Below are 20,800 nucleotides of genomic sequence, written 5' to 3'. Positions count from 1 at the left end.
GAAACCCGTCTTCAACAGAGTCGAGAGAGCCGGGAACTTGTGAGGTGTGCATGTCCTGGTGAGCCTCCACCTTTTATAGGTGGGTGCAGCCTCGACTGTACAGAGACAGACCAGACCAGCTGCACCACACAGACACTTCAAACCTAATCTGAGGACAAAAAACACATACATACATACACACAGACACACACACACACACACACACACACAGACACAAACATACATCTCACAATTAAAAAACAAATATGGTTCCTTTACAATGTCAGAAGGAGGAAGGCACTAAGGCACCGCCTTCCGCCCCTCGACGCCCTCGCGGTGCCCCCTCCTTCTGACAGGAACTTCCTACAGACCAGGTATGAAGGATGCCTGAGTGGACATACAAAACTCACAAGTTCCTGGCTCTCACGGCTCCTATGCAGAGGGTTAGTCGAAGACGGAGGGGCATCGCGAGGGGCGTCGGGGGACGGGGGACTGTGCCTCACTGCCCTCCCCTTCTCCAAGAAACCCGTCTTCAACAGAGTCGAGAGAGCCGGGAACTTGTGAGGTGTGCATGTCCTGGTGAGCCTCCACCTTTTATAGGTGGGTGCAGCCTCGACTGTACAGAGACAGACCAGACCAGCTGCACCACACAGACACTTCAAACCTAATCTGAGTACAAAACACACACACACACACACACACACACAGAGACACAAACATCCTACCATTTAAAAAAATAGGGTTCCTTTACAATGTCAGAAGGAGGAAGGCACTAAGGCACCGCCTTCCGCCCCTCGACGCCCTCGCGGTGCCCCCTCCTTCTGACAGGAACTTCCTACAGACCAGGTATGAAGGATGCCTGAGTGGACATACAAAACTCACAAGTTCCTGGCTCTCACGGCTCCTATGCAGAGGGTTAGTCGAAGACGGAGGGGCATCGCGAGGGGCGTCGGGGGACGGGGGACTGTGCCTCACTGCCCTCCCCTCCTCCAAGAAACCCGTCTTCAACAGAGTCGAGAGAGCCGGGAACTTGTGAGGTGTGCATGTCCTGGTGAGCCTCCACCTTTTATAGGTGGGTGCAGCCTCGACTGTACAGAGACAGACCAGACCAGCTGCACCACACAGACACTTCAAACCTAATCTGAGTACAAAACACACACACACACACACACACACACACACACACACACACACACACACACACACACACACACACACACACACACGAAGCGCTGCCTGAGGAAAGCGGGGAGGATCATCAAGGAATCCAGTCACCCCAGCCATAAACTGTTCCGACTACTTCCCACAGGAAGGAGGTTCTGCAGCATCCGGTCCCGTACCAGCAGACTGAGAGACAGATTTTTCCATCAGGCCATCAGACTGCTGAACACTGTACCTGCACATGTGATGTGACAATAAAAGTGATTTGATTTGATTTGACATGTATATTCAAACCTCAAGGACAAAAACCAGAGGACAAAAACTACAAGAACAATATAAATATGGAGAAAACTAACCTTAGAAACATGCAGGGTGACCGGAGACAGCAGCACTGCAGACATGAGGACAGGCAGACAGTTAAGGCTGTGTGAGAGTCAAGTTCACTCCTATATATGACCTCCTATCGCAGAATGCGTTACTGTGACAACGCAGGCTTTGTCCTTTGAAGTGTGGTGATTGGTGACGTCATTGGAACGGCCTGTGATCTTACGTCACACTAGCCCGGATCAATTTGAAAAAGGCGTTTTTGTCTGAAAATGCTCGTGTCCAAACTAGAGATGGCACGATACCACTTTTTTATGTCCGATACCGATACCGATATCATAAATTTGAATATCTGCCGATACCGATATGAATCCGATATAGTGTTTTTTAATCAACAAAACTGTTTTTTAAATATCTTGCTGCATTTTGTATAAGTTCCTACTCAAGTTTAAAACAACAACTACACTAAAGCTATTCTGTTATACCTGTATGCAAAAAAAAATATTTCATAGTTCAGCAATACTGATCAATCTAATAAACTTAAACCTACACCATCCTCCCTATTCTGGTATTTTAAAGAGTACTTAGCATAAATATTAAGCAACCTAACTAATAGGGTTCCAACTCCCAGCAACAACAAAAATAAATAAATAAAAAATAGGGAACCACCCCTCACGCTCCACCTCATGATGCTTAATCGACGTAATCAACCTTAATTTGATGCAGTGTGAAAAAAAATGCACAGAAATCAATTATTTTTCAAGAAATATTAAATAGATTCAACATCTTTCTTCAACAAAATTGCAGACTGCACAGATGGTACCTTCCCAAAGGAAAAAGTACTATAGCTTACTAGGGTATATATATTAGACTTAATAGTTACTATATACAGTAATTGACTTCTATTCATTTTACATCAAATTAAAACTTTGGGTGTCAGATAATTATTTATTAAAAGCTAGACATTTTAAATGAGAATAAGAAAGAAAAGTATGTCTTTGTGCCCCCTTTTCCCTGTTAATGCCCTATCGGCCCCCCTGGCTAAACTTTGCTAGATCCGCCCCTGCACAGTTACCAGCGTCAGCTACATAGAAAAAGATCCTCGAGTAGAAAGTAATATTAAATAAATTCTAACAACAGCTTATCAAGCTTAAACGTGCTGCTGTTGTTCAGCCGCTGGTTTCCTCTTTCTGGTGCAAAGTGGGCCAAAAGCAAACTAGAGACACGACTGGCGACAGAAAAGCCGATCAGCTGATCATTAAGCAGTTTCATGATTGAAGTAGCAGCCGGAGAGGCAGTCGCTCCATATATGGTTGTTAAGCTTAACGCAGGAATGCTTTACAAACATTCAGAGATGGACTTACACACTTGCTTTACTTCTCTCGGGGATAACTTTGTCGGAGATGAAATGCCGGGTTGCTAGCGAAGCTCCACATGCTATCCAGACCACCGACAGGTCCCGCATGCCACAGCCGCTCTATCACGTGATGCATACTGCTCCGAGTGCTAACGTTCTGAGGCGAGTTACGGCGTGTCGCAAGTTTTGTGAGGTGCTTTCGTGATATTTAATGGATCGGATTACATTTTTTATTTTTCTCCGATATCCGATCCAGTAATTTAGGTCAGTATCGGACCGATACCGATACGTAATATCGGATCGGTCCATCTCTAGTCCAAACTACCGTTTTCACAGAGTTGTGTGTCCACATTGAAACGGCCGAAAACGCTTACGTTCCAGTACTGCGCATGCGTGAAACGCAAGGTGACTGGACCTGCCTCATTTCTGTCTGCCGTTTATTTACTTTCCGGCTCTTTGAAACGTGCAGGAAAATGAAAAGGAAAAGCGACGAGTTTTTTAAATGGACTAACAATGAGGTGGAGTTGTTGCTGCAAGTAATACAAAAGTACAAAGTTGCAAAAGCGATTGAGAATTAAAGAATTTGAAGAAAAGCTATCTGCTATCTTTGTGTTTTGCAGCAGAGAAAAAATATAGTTTATGTCAATAAAGCCTTTGATCCGGAGAAGAAAAGGATGTCAGGAGGGGACCTGGATCTGTGTGTTTATGCCTGCGTGTTCTGACGCCATGACATCTTGAAGATGCCGTTACCACAGAAACTGATTTTTGGGCATTTTACAAATTTTAGTCCATTAAGCTATTTTTAACCATTTCATTTTAAAGAAAAGTGTCAAATTTGAAGCCTTCAAATCAAAGTAACACCTTTTTTTCATATTCATACACCAGTCGTTAATAATTTCTACACCTCTCCCGGAAAATTTAAAACATACAAACAATTTACGGGAAACAATCTTGGAATACACATATTTGATCACGTTAGAACTTGATATTCACACTGGAACTTGTTAAATTATTACAGTAATTTACATTTAAAGAAATTTTCAAACGTACCTGCAGCGAAGTCCAGGTGACAGTCGGGGAGTCCGGGTCCACGGCGAGCCATCTTCAAACTTGAAAAACAAAAACAAGTACAAACGATCCACAGATGAAGTACTTGTGCTCTCAAATTAAATCCGCTTTTAGTAAAATGTTTTGCAAAACTTAGCTTTCCACAGGCTGAGGTTGGAGCAGGTCGAAACAAGTCCACGAGCAAGTGTAAACGGACGTTTGGAACCTTGTGCAGCATTTATATACCCTCGGCGACCATGGTTACGGTTGTCAACGTGTACACGTGCACGTGATAGAACTATCCGATTGTTCAGTCTGACGTCACTAGCCGTGTCTGGGTCTAAACTCCGCTGCAGGTCCATATATCAAACGATCACTATGGCATTACTGAGAGTTGAAAAACTGTCTAAAGTCTTTCATCTTTAATAAAATGATCAGCGTTCTGCTCTACCAGGTGTAACAATTGAGTTTAACATCCACGCATCCATGAAAACGGAATTTATGACATTTAACGGAGTTAGAAGTTAGCAGGGAGTTAGCTCGCTAGCTTCTATCTAAATACAATATAACATGTCCTGACTGCGGGGTTTTGGAAACAAGTTAAAACGTACAGCTCTGCTATCACTTCCAACATAAATGAAGACAGAAAACTAAACAGCAGTGACGTTTGTCGCGCGGGAGCCTGGGATTGTTTAGCTAAACGGCCTAAACCGTTTCCCATTCATTCTCTATGGTAGTGCTAAACCACTACGGATGTAATATATTTTTGGCCACTACGGTCTTCCGGCGCTGTAACGAGTTTGAGATGCGGCGGCACTTTTAAAAAATCTCCTCTTTTACGTTTCGGGAGAGAAAACAAGTAACTCAACGCTCGCAACACATCCCAACGCTCCTCATTCATTGATCAAAGGTAAGAAACGTCGTTTGAAATAACAGTAAACCAAACAGAATACATTTACAGGTGTATATTACAGGTAATAGGCGTGTTGCGATTGCATTTACGAAGCATCCATCGCTCAGTTAAAGACGGTGGGAGTTTATCTGCTGTTGTAAAGTGGCACGGTAAAAAATGAATGAACGTGATCCTTAAACAAAATTGATTCCAAACACAAACAAAGACATTTCAGGTTATAATCTTGCTGCTGGGTTTACACAGCAGGATGCAGGAGAACAATAACGAGACTCAATTTGAAAGAACATTGACAACATTTGGGATAAAAGTGTTTTTTCCTCCAGGTATAACAAACTGTTCTGTCTGTAAATAAAAACCTTTCATGGTTGAATGATTATTGGCATATCTGCAAAATTTGTGGTAACTGCTTAGTAGTCATGGCACATAAGAATTGCTGGTAGATTAACAACATATATGTATTTAAGCTATCGTGTTTATTCATACACGAGTGGGCATTGCTCATGTTAGAGATATCAAAACAGATTTTCGCATTGATAAGGTGACTGACCATTACAACATGAAAGCAATACATTTTCTTTTAAAGCAGGTTCAGCCATTTAGCATGTCATCTCATAACAAGACACTTATTGGTTATTTAATTGTACCACATTATAGTAATGTCAGTGTCACAGCAGTCGGAAACCTACAAAGTTTATTTAATGGCAAAACACGTCAATGAAACACGTAATTTATTTAATATAATTGTTTATTTTTTCACTGCTTGTCAAGATGCAGAAGAAAGTTGCGCCATATCCAGGGAAAATCTCTGTGGTTGTTCCGCAAGGGGCCACTTGGATACCTTCTCCAGGACCCGTCAAAAGAAGCTCAACGGATTAAAAATGACCCCAAACTGCAGGACAAGTCTGCACCTGTGAGGGATGATGTTGTACATCAGAATGCTCTGACTGTCATCTATCAGAGAGGAGGGGATGAGTCTGACATGAAGGAAGTGCAGGGAGAGTACATTCTGCAGTTTGGAAAGTATAAAGGGAAATCTTTCCGGTGGCTTCTGGGGAATGATGTCGGGTACACCATGTACCTGATCAAAGATCTCCAGAAGGAAGAGGCTGCAGGGACCTCTGTGGAAGAAGGGCATGGCAAGGAGAGCTTGCATTCATTTGTACAGTATGCCCTCAGCTTTACAGAGATAAAGACTCTTCTGAACTGCAAGACCAGCAGAGTGAGTGTTGCTGCAGAAGCCTCTGAGGATGATCAGCTGGTTGGCTTTGGCTCATGAGCCAAGAGCACCTGGAAGGAGATTCAGGAGTCTCCTTTCTACGAGGCAGAGAGACAAAGATGGGTGGAAGAAAAGAGGAAATAGGGGAGAAACTGTTGATATTGTACATAAGATAGTTTTGTTCTAGTTTTGTAATGTTTATTTTGTTTATATAAATAAAAACTGATTGTAAATATAAAAATGTGAATAAATTGTGTTCTGTAAGATAAGATAAGATAAGATAACCTTTATTAGTCCCACACGTGGGAAATTTGTTTTGTCACAGCAGGAAGTGGACAGTGCAAAAGTTATGAGGCAAAAATTAGGATACAATAAGAATAAATACAGTACACAACTGTACAGAATAGAATAAAATAAAATACTATATACAGTAGAATAAAATAAATATACAATAAGATAAAAATAGAATACAAATACAAATGCTATATACAACTGAGTAAAAATACAACGATGACAGAAAGGATTATTGCACTTAGTATTATTGCATATGTGTGGATGTGTGTGTTTGATCAGTTAAAGTCTTTATTATGGAGTCTGACAGCAGTGGGGAGGAAAGACCTGCGAAATCTCTCCGTCCCACACCGTGGGTGCCGCAGTCTCCCACTGAAGGAGCTGCTCAGTGCTGTCACAGTCTGCTGCATGGGGTGGGAGATGTTGTCCAACAGTGATGACAGCTTAGCCACCATTCTCCTGTCACTCACCACCTCCACTGGGTCCAGAGGACATCCTAGAACAGAGCTGGCCCTTCGGATCACCCTGTTCAGTCTCTTCCTGTCCCCAGCAGAGATGCTGCCGCCCCAGCAGACCACACCATAAAAGATAGCAGAAGCCACGACAGAGTCATAGAAGGTCTTCAGGAGTGGGCCCTCCACTCCAAATGACCTGAGTCTCCGCAGCAGGTACAGCCTGCTCTGCCCTTTCCTGTAGAGGGCGTCTGAGTTATGAGTCCAGTCCAGTCTGTTGTTCAGATGAACACCAAGGTATCTGTAGCTGTCCACAGCCTCAATGTCCATACCTTGGATGTTCAGTGGTTGCAGTGGAGAATGCTTGTGCCTGCGGAAGTCTACCACCAGTTCCTTGGTTTTGCTGGCGTTGATCTGGAGGTAGTTCAGCTGGCACCAGTCCACAAAGTCTTGGGTCAGACCTCTGTACTCCTTGTCGTCCCCATCAGTGATGAGGCCGACTATTGCAGAGTCATCAGAGAACTTCTGCAGGAAGCACTGGGTGGAATTGTGGGAGAAGTCTGCAGTGTAGATGGTGAAGAGGAACGGAGCCAGAACCGTTCCCTGTGGGGCCCCCGTACTGCAGACGACCCTGTCCGACACACAGCCCTGAGTCCTCACATACTGTGGTCGGTCGGTGAGGTAGTCCAAAATCCAGGTAGTGAGGTGATGGTCCACTCCAGAGTTCACCAGCTTGTCCTTTAGAACCGAGGGAAGAATGGTGTTGAAGGCACTGGAGAAATCAAAGAACATAATTCTCACAGTGCTTCCAGCGGTCTCCAGGTGAGCGAGGGAACGATGTAGGAGGTGAATGACGGCATCATCCGCTCCAATGCCAGGCTGGTAGGCAAACTGAAGTGGGTCCAGTGATGAGCTTATTAGGCGCCGAAGCTGAGCCAGGACCAACCGCTCCAGGGTCTTCATCAGGTGGGATGTCAGAGCCACCGGCCTGTAGCTGTTGAGGTCCTTGGGGCGTGAAGTCTTTGGCACTGGTACAACACAGGAGGTTTTCCAGAGCTGTGGGACTCTTCCCAACCTCAGGCTCAGGTTGAAGAGGTGCTCCATCACCCCACACAGTTGGTCCGCGCAGGACCTGACGACCCTCGAGCTGATGCCATCTGGACCCGCTGCCTTCTTGCCATTAATCCTCCTCAGTTCCCTCCTAACCTGGGTGGTTGAGAGAGACAGGCTGGAGCTTTGTGTTGAGTGTGTATTGGATGCTGTAGTTGGGGGTGGGGGGGAGTGAGCAGGGTGAATAGCTGCTAAAAATAGCAGCACAGCTCTCTTCTTTATAACCTCTTAGAGTTCACCTGTATGTTTATATACCTGTGTGTGCTCACCATCAGGTAATCAGTTTTAAAAAGCTATGAGTGCAGCCCTGAAAGCTTACATATTATTTCTAAATCACTTCATGTAATGATAACAAGCCATCCTTTCTCTAGTGGGGTCTCACAGCTTTTATCTTTATAATCTTTCTGGTTGATTTGTAATATTAGAAACATGACTGCTGTCTTTTATCTGTGTGACTATACAGCCTGTTTCAGACATGACAACCAGACAGTGTCTGAAGTTATCTTTAATACATGCAACACAGCTGGAGATAGTCCAGACACTTTCTCACTTCTGATGATAATATTTTTGGTTTAGGTATTGTTGCTTTCTGGCTTGAAGCTTATCTACAAAAGCAGTTCAATAAGGAGAGATCATGTGGAAAAACCGAACATGATTTATTGAGATACAGAAATAAATGTAACTGTTAGGCAGTTAGACTCCAATGACCCATCATAGCAGAAGAAATCTCAGCAGTGACAGGATTTTGCATAAGCCACACCCCAGAGTCAAAATGCTGGTAGTGATGAAGATGGAGGCTGGGACAGGGTTCTGAGTGACCACGGTGAGGAGGAGAAAGGAGAGGAGGCGGGCTGCATAGCTGAGGATCTGAAACACAGAATGGTAGAAGCAGAAGAGCAACAGATTTAAAGCATGCAGAGTGGAGGCTGGCAAGAGCATGACTGGAATAAAGTAATGATGTCAGAACTGAGTTTGTGCTGGAAAATGAATAGATATAAACTAACAGCCACCAGGAAGCAGACAGATGACTTATTACAGACATGCCTTGTTTAAATTATGTATAAGCATCATTTTCTATGTCATCAGAATGTATCTGTATTATAGTTTTAGCTTTAGTCTTTTTATTAAAAGTTGGATGTCTGCATAATTGTAGACTATATGTCTGGTATGTATCATCTCAAGACTGTCATGATACAGTCTGAGTTATGACAGTATAGGTACGTAATGCAGAAAAATTGCTCCACAGGCCATAACACTATATAATCTAAATAAAATGATAATGAAATAAAAATTAAAAGCAAAGTGAAAAATAAATGTTATCCACAATAAGTAAATTGAAAATGGTGTTTAACTTTTGATAATGTAACACAACCTTTGTCCCAACCAGGACTCGAACCCGCGCTCAGACAGTTCAGTGTGAAAAAAAAAACCCATTTTTTTCCAATGCCCGAAAAGCTGCGATTTGATTGGCTGTTTCTCCGTTACACCTATACGCGAGGAGAACAACTGAGATAATCCATCCAAAATACGAGGTTAGTCATTCATATACTGCTGCATGGGCTGGGCTGTAGTTACATCCTAAGGTTTTAAAAACTGAGCTTAAATAAATGATTAGCGGTAATAAAAGCCGAGGGAGGTCAACAGGGATCACTGACAGTCAGTGATCCCTGTTGACCTCCCTTTCTTTTGAGATCAAATAGAAGAAAATACATAACATTAAACATGTTAACAACACAAAAGCCATATTAAACGCAGACTACTTTAGACCCGGAAGTAGGATTCGTGGCGTCATCACTGAACAACCGGATATGAATGGAGCTCACCGCAGTGTAATTTACAGTTAATTTATGGTCATTTACTGTCAGGGGTGGAAGTAATGAATTACAAATACTCACGTTACTGTAATTAAGTAGATTTTTTGGGTACTTGTACTTTTATGAGTAATTTTTCAAGTGTGTAATTTTACTCATACTTGAGTACAACTTACACCATGTAATCTACTGAGTACGCCCACAATTTGAATTAATATTCAAACCTTTCGTCTGCATTTTTGCAGCCAATAAAGCCGTGCAATCCCGACCGGCCAATTTAAGACGTAAGCAAAGAATAAACTCTGATGCAGCAGCAGGCACAGGTGTCTGGAGGTGCTACATGGTGGAGTACAAACTACTTTATAGACGGAAGATGTGGAGACAAAGAAGCCAAAATGGAGACAGAGGACAACTGTCAACCATGAAAACGACGTAGAAAAGACGGAGGACGTGTGCCCGTGGCCATACCTGGAGGAATTTTTCATGTGCAGAGGGAGAAAAGGAGACAGCGTCCAGATGCAGTGCAAACTTTGACCTCTACAGTCATTTCAGCTTACAAGACTTCAGCGTCTAATCTAAAAAAAAAAAAAAACACATTGAGGTAAGAGGTTTTACAACTATACGTGTACAATATTGCCTTCTTATTTTTCATGTGTGTTAAGGTTATTAGTTTGGCTGAGATATTGTCACCGCCATTGGTTAGCCTGATATTAAAATAAGACGGAGCTAGCTAATGTGCGTGTGTGCATGCATAATTGAGCTAAATTCGTAGGAATGTTTTAGCTTATTATTTGGATAACCACCGTCATTACAATAAATTAAATTTGTAGTCATTTAAAACTCACAGGCCTACAATCAGCTGGCCTATATAAAAAACAAAAACAAAATTTGAACACAGTGCTGAGCTGCATCTCAAATTAATCTTCCAGCTCTCAGCTGACATGTACCAGAGCCCGCTTGATGGATCAGTTGATCAGGATCATTGGCCTGATATAGGTCTATCATAGTGACGTGGCTCTTAATCAGTAGGGTTATATGTTTCCCAATATGATATATTTTTTTAAAGAACATAATGTGGATTGTTTTTATTTGTTAGCTGTATGGGCAGCATTTTTGTGTATGTGATCCCTTTCCTTAAATTACATTTGCTATATACACATATTTTGCTCTCTTAGTATTTTTAGGACCTGACTAATACTGAAAACTTTAGGGTGATACTGATAAAAAGGAGTTAAAAATTTAGATACTGATACATTGGTCGATACTCTTTTTACAGATAGTATACAGATTACAGAACTTGGAATGTATACAGAAATTCATGTTTTTCGCAATGATCGTTCAAAATTGGTTTACATTTGTAAATAAATACAGCAATATATCTGCAAGATTTGACCAAATTCACCACTCTTTTATACTATGCTAAACAATCAAAGATTAGCTCATGTCTAGTTGAATGATGTTTTAAAAATGTTTTCCTGTAGTGTTAATCACAGTGATGTTATGAAGTAATGTATGAACCTGACGTATGATAATATTTATCTCTACAGAGGAAACATCCATCGAAGATTGAGCAGTACAATATCACTGTGGCATCAACATCTCGTCAGCGAAAGGCCACAGCCACACCAAACAAGCTCTCAGCAAATACACAAGCCAAGTTACCAGACCTGATGTTGAGAGCTGCAAACAAACATGTTCCACAAGCAACTGTTGACATGCTTGTCATCAATTTCATATGTGAGGGTCTACAGCCATTTGCAGTGGTAGAACAGCCATCTTTCAAAGAATTGGTTACCACATTACAACCTCAAACCAAAGTCCTCTCCAGACCCACTGTCCGTGCCAGAATCTGTGAAGCTGCTGATCACATGAAGATGACTTTGGTTGCAGCATTGGATAAAGTCAAATTTGTTGCTACCACTACTGATTGTTGGTCAGTTCATCAGAAAAGTTACCTTGGAGTCACATGCCATTGGAGGAAGAGTCCCTGGAAAGAAGCTCTGCAGCACCAGCATGCAAAAGATTGAGAGGGTCTCACACATTTGACATGCTTGCTGGTGCGCTTGATGATATCCATTGCCAATACAAGATTAGAGGCAAAGTTGTAAGAACCACAACTGATATGTGGAAGGCCTTGACAAAGTTGGATCCACTGTTTGGGGCACAAAATGATGCAGATGAAGCTGAAGATGAAACAGACCCAGAAACTATTGACCTGACTGACCATATTGACTACCATGAGGCAAGTGCAATTCTTGATGAAGACTCTGGTTTGGAGTATCAACTCCCGTCTCATCAGCGATGTGCATGTCACCTGCTAAACCTTGTGGCAACATCTGATGCTGCCCTAGCAGAGAGCATGAAGGAAACCTACGAGAGGCTCTCCCGTGCATGCTTTGCAAAATGCCAGGCCATTTGGAACAAAACTCATTTGGCTAATGAAGTGGTAGAGGACAAGTGTGAACTACAGATCATTCGTCCCAATGCAACACAATGGAATTCAACCTACCTTGCCATTGAAAGGATAATACGCATCATTGATGAGAAGGGGGAAAATGCCATCAGGAGCATTTGTGAGGAGTTCAAGGTGAAAATGTGAGTAAAATTGGACACCTACCAATATGGTTGCAAATCTTGTGAATTTACCTTAATGGATGGTTAAAAACGTGAGCAGACTCTTAATATTAAATCAGAAGATCCCTGTTATAGTCATGGTGGGTTTTGTTGTTGTGTCTTACAGGTTGAGTCCTGCAGAAGTTGCATTCCTTAGGGAGTACTGTACCACCATGAAGCCACTGGTGAAAGCTTCAAACATTCTTCAGTCTGAGTCCACTTCCTTTATGGGATGGCTCCTGCCAGTAATCCAACAACTACTGTTCAAACTTAGCAGGCTGGAGACATCAAGCAAGACATGCGTGCCACTCATCAGAGTCCTGCAAAATGGCCTTCAAAAGCGTTTTGGAGCGATGATGGAGGATCCAGAGTTGGCTGCAGCTGCAGTCCTCTTACCCAAGTTCAAGACTTCCTGGACTGACAGAGCAGATGTAACAGAGGCTGGTAAGGATTCATGTGATCCCATTTTTGTGTATTTTTACATTTGAACACATGCTTAAGTGAGTATTTCACCTAATACATTGTAAGTTATTGATGGTCTGTCCCGAATACTAAACAATCCTTTTTGAGAATTTGCCGTTTTTAAATTTGTGTTCAGGAATAATCACTGAAATTTAAATAACAAAATTGTGTTATCTACTTGCAATTACAGCCTTGACATACATCAAACAACATCTTGAAACGACAGAGCATGAGAGTGAGGATCAGCAAAGAGAGTCATCTGATGAAGATGAATTCTTCTCCAGACCAATCTCCAGAAGGCTGCAAAGTGCAGTTGAGCTTGATGGTTACCTTGCTTGTGCCACAGACACCATGGAGCTGCTGCACTCCTTCTCAGGTATCAAAAACCTCTCTCTTAAACTGAACACAGCTCTGCCTGCTTCTGCTGCGTGTGAACGACTTTTTAGCTGTGCTGGTCTACTCTTCACAGCCAAACGAAGTCGGATTGCCTCTGTTAATTTAGAAAACCAGCTCTTGCTGAAACTGAACAAAAGGTTCAGAAAGTAAAGTGTGCTTGAATGTCCAGCTTGAATGAAAAAAAAATACACAAAGCTGGAGTTCTTCTGTGTCTTTACGTGGCCAGCTGCCTCTTCTTCTCCCATTCTCTCTCCCTCTCTCTCCTGTTGCTACTTAAATGATGAAACTGATCAATGATCAGCTGATCGCTTTTCTCTCTTGTTTGTTTATCGTGCATTTCGAGCCAGAAAGAGGAAACCAGCGGTGGTCGCTCTAAACAACAGCAGCAGGTTAAAACTTGATCAGCTGCTATTAGAATTTATTTAATATTACTTTCTAGTATCAGCTGATGTTGGCTGGAGCCACAGCTGTAACAGCTGCTGGTCATGATATCGGTTTGGATATATGGTGAGAGGGAAACGTGAAGATGAAACCAGGAGATGTCCTTACTGAATCATCAGAGCTGAACAGGTGATGGAGAAACAGGTTTACCTTTTAGGTGACATGAATAAGTTGAAGGGAAGTTATGAACTGTTTCTGAGAGACAAATAACATCAGGATCCTTTTTTACTGACAGCTGGTAACTGTGCAGGGACGGGTCTAGCAAAGTTTTGCAAGGGGGCAGGTAACCATATACATGCACTGTTTATAAGATTGGGGAAACCTGCAGTCAGCTGAGACTGAAGAAGTCAATTGGATGAGTGACGAAACGTTTTTCCCACAAAACGTAAAGTCCAGATGAACAGAATCAACTTTTGGAGATACTATATAGCTCATGCTAATATCACATCTTCACATTTTTCTTTTTAGAGGTAACAATAACTTTGCATTCTCGCTACTCACCATGCTCTAAAACAGGTATATGTTAGCAATGACATCATTTAACAAATGTTTTTAAAATTCTAGCCGTGCTAATTAGCCTTAGGATTGGTTGAGGTCTGTGCAAGCCTTTGGAACAAAATCAGTCTTTTAAAGCTCACTATTTTCCAGCTGAGCCTATAGCACATTTGTTAAAGTCAGTCCGGATTGTACAGCTTCTAATCAGAAACAATTAAAGTTTGTTTCTTTTTTTTGTGGGGTTTTTTTTGTGCTCATCAATCTTTTTCTGTAAGTAGTTACTGAAATACAGTCAACCTTTCTTCATTTTCCTAAGTGTGTGTGTGTATATGTGTGTGTATATATATATATATATATATATATATATATATATATATATATATATATATATATATATATATATATATATATATATATATATATATATATATATATATATATATATATATATATATATTATATATATATATATATATATATATACACATATATATATATATATGTGTATGTATGTATGTATGTAACAAAAACAAACAAACCACAAGGCCCCCAGTCCCACACAGATCAACACTACCATCAAACATATTAGAGGAATATAACAGTAACAAAAGTAGATTTAAACAGGCAATACCTCTAGACTAGCAAAATAAGAGATAAAGGGTTGCCACTTGTGAAAAAATTTGGCTGTGCAACCTCTCAACGTATATTTAATTTTTTCAAGTTTTAAAAAAAACATGACATCTTCAAGCCACCGGGAAACAGTAGGATACTTAACAGACTTCCAATGCAACAATATTAGACGTCTCGCTAATAGGGATGTGAAGGCTATAATATCCTTTTGTGTGGAATCAAGTGTAAGTGAGCGAACAGGAATCCCAAATACAGCAATCAGAGGACAAGGATGAAGAGTTACCCCAAGAACAGTTGACATAATAGCAAAATACCCTGTCCAGAAACCTTGTAGTTCAGGACACAGAAAAAACATGTGGCTAAGGTACGACCAGTACTTTTAACATTTTATCAATTATTTACCAAATTAAAAAACAACATGTGGTAACTTATTTTTAATTTTGCTGCATACAAGTTGAATGAATGCTTACTGGATCTAGAACACCATTTAGATCATAACAGCTCCTGATCAGGATGAATTTCATTTTCAAATCAAATTTCATGTCGCAGTTTCACACTTTTGTAACATATTATTTCAAAGCTTGCTTATGGGCTTGTTTTGGAGCAGACCAACAGTCAGGCTCGTCTTCACCCTTACTGTCAGACTCTGAATTGATGGTTCTGCTATATCTCACCTGGCTGAGTGGGGACACATGTACTAAACGTTAGAGTTCCCACTGCAGGAGCTTGGGTTTGAGTCTGCCCTCGACCGTTTCCTGTGTGCCATACCGCCTCACTCTCTCCCCACCTTCCTGCCTCATGTTCTGAAATCTCTTCCTCTCCATCAACTTTGAGTTTCTTTGAGTGGAGCTTCTTTTGCAGCTGTGACAAAATATAGAATGGTTTCTGCAACCAGGGGAGTAAAATGTGCTGCAGTGTGAGGGCGCACAGGTGTAGGTGTGGAATTTTACATATAAATATTATAGTTTACTTCATGCACAAGAAATGTAAACATTTAATCTAACCCACTTTTCATCAACTACATAACCTTTATTGGAGAGTACATTCATAAATTGTGTGTATCACACACACAAACACACATCCACTAAACTCTCTCGTTTTATATCTCTCCCTCTCTCTTGTGAATGATGGAAGTTTGGTGGACTGTGTGGTTTGTCTGGCTGAAAGTTGTGTTTTTTTTTTTTATGTGTGGTGTGTTGTGAGGCTGATTATGAGTTAGTGTAATTGTGTATGGTGTTGTTAGTGTAGTTTATGTGGCGTTAGTGGTTTTTCCTGGATGCAGAGCAGGTCAGTATGCCGTGGACTTTTACACCACCATGTTAGGGATGGAGTAAAGTAATAAAGCTTGAGTGGAGAAGCTGCTGCAGGGGCTTCCTCAGCTGAGCTCTGAGGACAGAGCTGTCCTGGATGCTAACTTTTCTTTGGAGGAGATTAGTGCTGCTGCTGGTCAGCTGGCTCCTGCACAGGGTGGGCTGCCTGCAGACTTCTGTAAAAGACTGTTACTGGCATCGAGCCATCATGTGGGGCTCTCTCTTCTCCCTAAAAAACAGAGATTTGTCTCTGCTTAGAAATGGAGACGTGGCTCTGTTATGCACAGATTACTAACTTCCTTCAAAAGTACTGGCCACCAGGCCGAAACACTTTGTGAAATGAATCACTCACAGGGATCAGTCGTACTGTGTACCACACAGCTCTAATGTGAACAAGAGTTTTCTCATGAGAGACTTGGTAGTTATTTGTAAATTGTACAGTTTGATGTTGGAATAATTTCTTTAGATTAAGAGAAAGTGTTTGATAGGATTGACAATCTTTTTTGTTTTTCCATTATGAGAAGTTTTGCTTTTTGGAGGTGGATTTTTGTCACTTTTGGGGCTGTTGTATCAGGCGGCTTTCTGTTTTGTAAAAGTGGATGATGGGCTGAGCTGCCCAGTATAAGTTTGGAGAGGATCTAACTGGAATGTCCTGTTTCTGGAATATATATTTATATTGGTATATTTGTTAGAATTTTTAATCTTTGTTGAATGTTTTAAGAGATAAATAAGCAAAGTTATCTAGATTTATGTTGCCAGGTTTATGTCGGAGGCCTCTGCTGGTGTTGTCATTGTTTTTCTGTTTTCATTACAGATCAGAGTGATGTGGACTTTCTCAAAAGATGTTTAGATTTGTATGAGAACCTTCAGCAAAGGTGAGCTGGTGAAAAAATATGGTGTAACAGGTTTGTTGGTGGTCATATAGAGACTTTTTTTTTTTTTTTTTAGGAAAAGAAGAGTCTCGGAGGTTGCCATGGAGACGGTCTGTGTCAGACTGTCTAAACCAAAAATGGATGCTGTACATACACTGATAAATGTCATTTCAGGAGTGGCCAGATTGAAATCCAGAGAAAACTATGCTAGAGGTGAAAGGTCAAACATTGGTCATCATGTTGAGATTTTTTTTAATACCACAGACTGACAAAGAAAACTGAAATTTGTGAATTTTAAAGGTGTGCAAGATGTGCTGTGTTCAGTCGCAGGGCCTTGCCCTTTTATTTCATTTGTCTTTGGTTTCGAGTTTTTATTTGTGCTCTTGTAATTATTTTGTGATAAAACTTTTTCTATTTTGAGATCAAGATTCAAGTGGAAATCTTTGTGTGTCTGTCTCTCCCTTGGTTTCTGTAGAGGTACAGTGTGGGGGCGCCTGGATAAATGTTAAACAGAAGCTAGATGTAGTGTTCCTCCACTGTCCGTTAAGGATATGAGGAAAAGAAATGGTCAAGAACAAAGTGTATGGTGTATTTATAAAAGAAAATGGCTTTTAAATTGTATACCAAAACGACCACCAGAAAGTCAACTACAACTTGTTACATAATCATCATGATTGTTGTATCAGTTTAACAGTTTATGGGTTGACTTCTTTCGGTTCATTCACTGTTTACATCATGAAGGAAAAAGAAGGCAACAGGCTGAGAAATGAAGCTGTTGTGTGTCTTTGTGGCCACACGGGGGCAGTGCTGCATAAATAGTAGAATCTCTTCCTGGACACTTTTTCTGGACCTCTTTTTAAATGACTAATAAAGACAACAACAACATGAATTACATCAGGATCTGATATGGTTGTCTTTTTTTGTTGAGCTTTATATATTTCAGAATGCCTAGAGTTTGTTTGTTTCCCATGTTTTGTGATACAGAACATCTCCTCTCAGACGGCTGTTGTCTCATAATGGGTCATTACCTGGTCTGATGGGGTGTTTGTTCCATTTATAAATCAAGTGATTGATTTGTGAAATGAGAGATGGCCTCTGACCTGCTGACTGGTGTCTGATCTTCTCTGCTCCCCTCAAATTTGACAACTACTCGGCTAATGTGATGGTGGACAGGAAGTCACTAAACCTGGGACTCTGGAAACACATTTCTAGGGATAAAAAGTTAATGTAGATCGTTTCAGGAGATAAATATTAAATGATCGATTTGGCGATTATACTAATATAGTAAGAAAAGAATGTATGAAGAAAAGATTTTTTATCTATACACTTAAGCAACGACCAGAGTCTTAGAATTGCGCTTTCACCAGGTTTTACTTGACTGAACAACAGAACTTCTCTGTCTCCTTTATAAGGGGTCACATCCTGAGTTACACAATGAGTCTTTCAAATGTGTGCGCTAACCCACTGCATGTGTAGTCGTGCTGAGACCGCGTGGTCTTATTTTTATTACCCCTTGATTCAGCTGTGACCTGCTTATCAAGTCTTTTTACAAGTACATCATAATTATCTGCTCTCATGCAGACATAAGTTGAGCAATGGTTTAACAAACTTTCCCATCAAAAACATGAAGGTTTAGCTTTAAGCTTATTTGTCCAAACAACAAAGGATAAACTGCCAGCACCTGGACTGAAACAGAACATAGTAGTGTTGGATGTAAGTAAAGGAAATACAAGTATAACTGTGACTATGGAACAAATCTCCTTCAATGTTAAACCTTAATGTTAACCTGATTGTGTTTATTAGAAAAATCAGCCATTACAGTGTCTGTGATTGCTTCACATAGTTAACTCTGGTTGTCTGTGGGTTTGTGTCAAACTTGGAGTGGAAAAAAAGCATAAAAACTGTGGAAGATGCAGACTGTGAAAGTCTAGTTTATTTCATGAATACAATTATTTTTTTTACAGTCGCTAGAACAAAGTAGTGTACATTCATGATAAAGTAAATACCACAACACAACATGGACAGTAAGAAGTAAACTGAATTGTCTTAGAACTTATTATATTCTTTAAGCTTAAAAGCAACACCTAGGATTCGACTGTTTGTGTTTTAAACCTTTTATTCAAAACTAGTATGTGTCAACACTTCTTTCTCCCAGCAGCATTATTGAAGTGACACTTTAACGACACTTTACCTGCTGATGCTTCACATCACAATCTTTATGACGAAAAAGCTCAGATGTCTGTGCTGTCACTTGTTATGAAAATGGACAGAACCTGGGCTCAGGCTTCCTCTTCTTCTTTCCTTCCTCTTTAATAATAACCATAGATCAGTAAAATAGCCATATTTTTAAACAAATGATTGTGATGAAGAGAATTTTTTTTTCTAGTGTGCATGAACTCAAAATCTTTTAAGTTTAAATCTTTTTTGTTTACCAATAACTGGGGAAATCCAAACTTGATGTACCAGGTCAACTCAGCGAGCTCCTGTCTTGACCTCCCCTCTGCGCGCGCGCACGCACGCACGCACGCACGCACACACACACACACACAGTATCATCATAAATGCCATGATATCTTTCTTGTTCAAATAGTTTATTCACTTAACAAAGAGGTAGCTTGGAAACTCAGTAAGAAGGAGGAAAAATAGTTTAAGGACATTTTCTCAAATAAAGAGGATTTCATCATCTTTCTGTTCATAATGGGGCGATTGTGGCTCAAGAGTTGGGAGTTCGCCTTGTAACCGGAAGGTTGCCGGTTCGAGCCCCGGCTTGTACGGCCGCGGTCGTTGTGTCCTTGGGCAAGATACTTCCCCCGTTGCCTACTGGTGGCGCCAGTGTCCGGCAGCCTCGCCTCTGTCAGTGCGCCCCAGGGTGGCTGTGGCTACAATGTAGCTTGCCATCACCAGTGTGTGAATGGGTGGATGACTGGTTGTGTAAAGCGCTTTGGGGACCTTAGGGACTAGTAAAGCACTATACAAATACAGGCTAAATAAAAGAAGAGATACATCAGAAACAAATCAGTAGATCCAGAAATTATAGAGTCAAACTCTTTTCAGCTGTAGAGGTACACTTCATGCACTCCTTAGCGTACAGTTCAAATGCCTGTGTTAGGGTGCATTGTTTCAGTTTCATTAAGTCTTCTTGCAGTTACATGATAATTATTATGCTGGAGTGATCAAAGCTCATAAACATCTGAGTTACACAATGAGTCTTTCAAATGTGTGGAATATCCCAGCTGTAACCTTTGCTTTCAATTTGGTTAAATTTGGCATTCAGATCACAGACTAAACAACAAGTACAGTAGGTCTTCCACTCCACAATTAAAAATAGCAACACTCATGCAAGGCTTTATTCTCCATAGAGTCAACATAAAGCAACATTAAATAATGGATCTTTCATCTGAAAAAATTACAGTTTGTATAAATTTACACTGAAGACCAAAATACACACACATACATAAAACCCATAAATCACTAAAACCTATTAAAACACATGGAAAATTACCTCATTTGTTGTGCTATTCAAAAATGTGTATGTGTGTGTATTCAGGCCAAGTCATAAAGAAAGCAATAGAGGTCAGTATACTTTATGTTCTACAGTCGCTGCAGATTAATGAATTATAGTGGAAACTTGAAGATCCTAGGTATAGTAGTTTGTGGGAAATAAATACAGTGAAGTGACCATTTAGCTCTTGTGGCATGAAACTGCTTAGTGCATTATTATTTGCTTTTCTACAATATGATATTTGTTTAATAATTGATTGATTTAGTGCATAAAATAGTTGATAAATAAAATGTTAAATATCTAATCTAAGGGAGTGTCTTTGACACATGCTGACTGCATTCTTCTTATAACCAGAACAAGAAGTGAGATCAGAGGAGAACAAGAGTGAGCAGTTTGGTGAAAGGAACAGGAAGGATGA

The 20,800-nt window shown here is 40.7% G+C and overlaps 1 protein-coding gene across 2 annotated transcripts; it reads left to right on the top strand.

Moving 5' to 3' along the window:
* The first annotated feature begins 11,670 nt into the window (after nt 1–11,670).
* Nucleotides 11,671–18,007, top strand: LOC146699772 (uncharacterized). Of its 2 annotated transcripts, none has more exons than XM_085471357.1 (5): nt 11,671–12,256; nt 12,402–12,718; nt 12,963–13,112; nt 16,823–16,883; nt 16,957–18,007. In XM_085471357.1, the coding sequence occupies exons 1-5, from the start codon at nt 11,709–11,711 to the stop codon at nt 17,147–17,149; spliced, it is 1,269 nt and encodes a 422-aa protein (XP_085327483.1). In that variant the 5' UTR covers nt 11,671–11,708; the 3' UTR covers nt 17,150–18,007. The 2 variants fall into 2 exon arrangements, with proteins under 2 accessions (XP_085327483.1, XP_085327481.1); XM_085471355.1 differs by having other exon boundaries at nt 12,927–13,112.
* Nucleotides 18,008–20,800: the final 2,793 nt, after the last annotated feature.

The sequence above is a fragment of the Copadichromis virginalis genome, linkage group LG10 (genome assembly GCF_057382275.1).
Source record: "Copadichromis virginalis isolate Kocher_CV1m ecotype Utaka linkage group LG10, C_Virginalis_male_GT1.1, whole genome shotgun sequence".
Taxonomy (NCBI): Eukaryota; Metazoa; Chordata; class Actinopteri; order Cichliformes; family Cichlidae; genus Copadichromis; species Copadichromis virginalis.
Note: the sequence above shows the minus strand (reverse complement) of the source record. Positions and strands in the feature narration are given on the sequence as shown.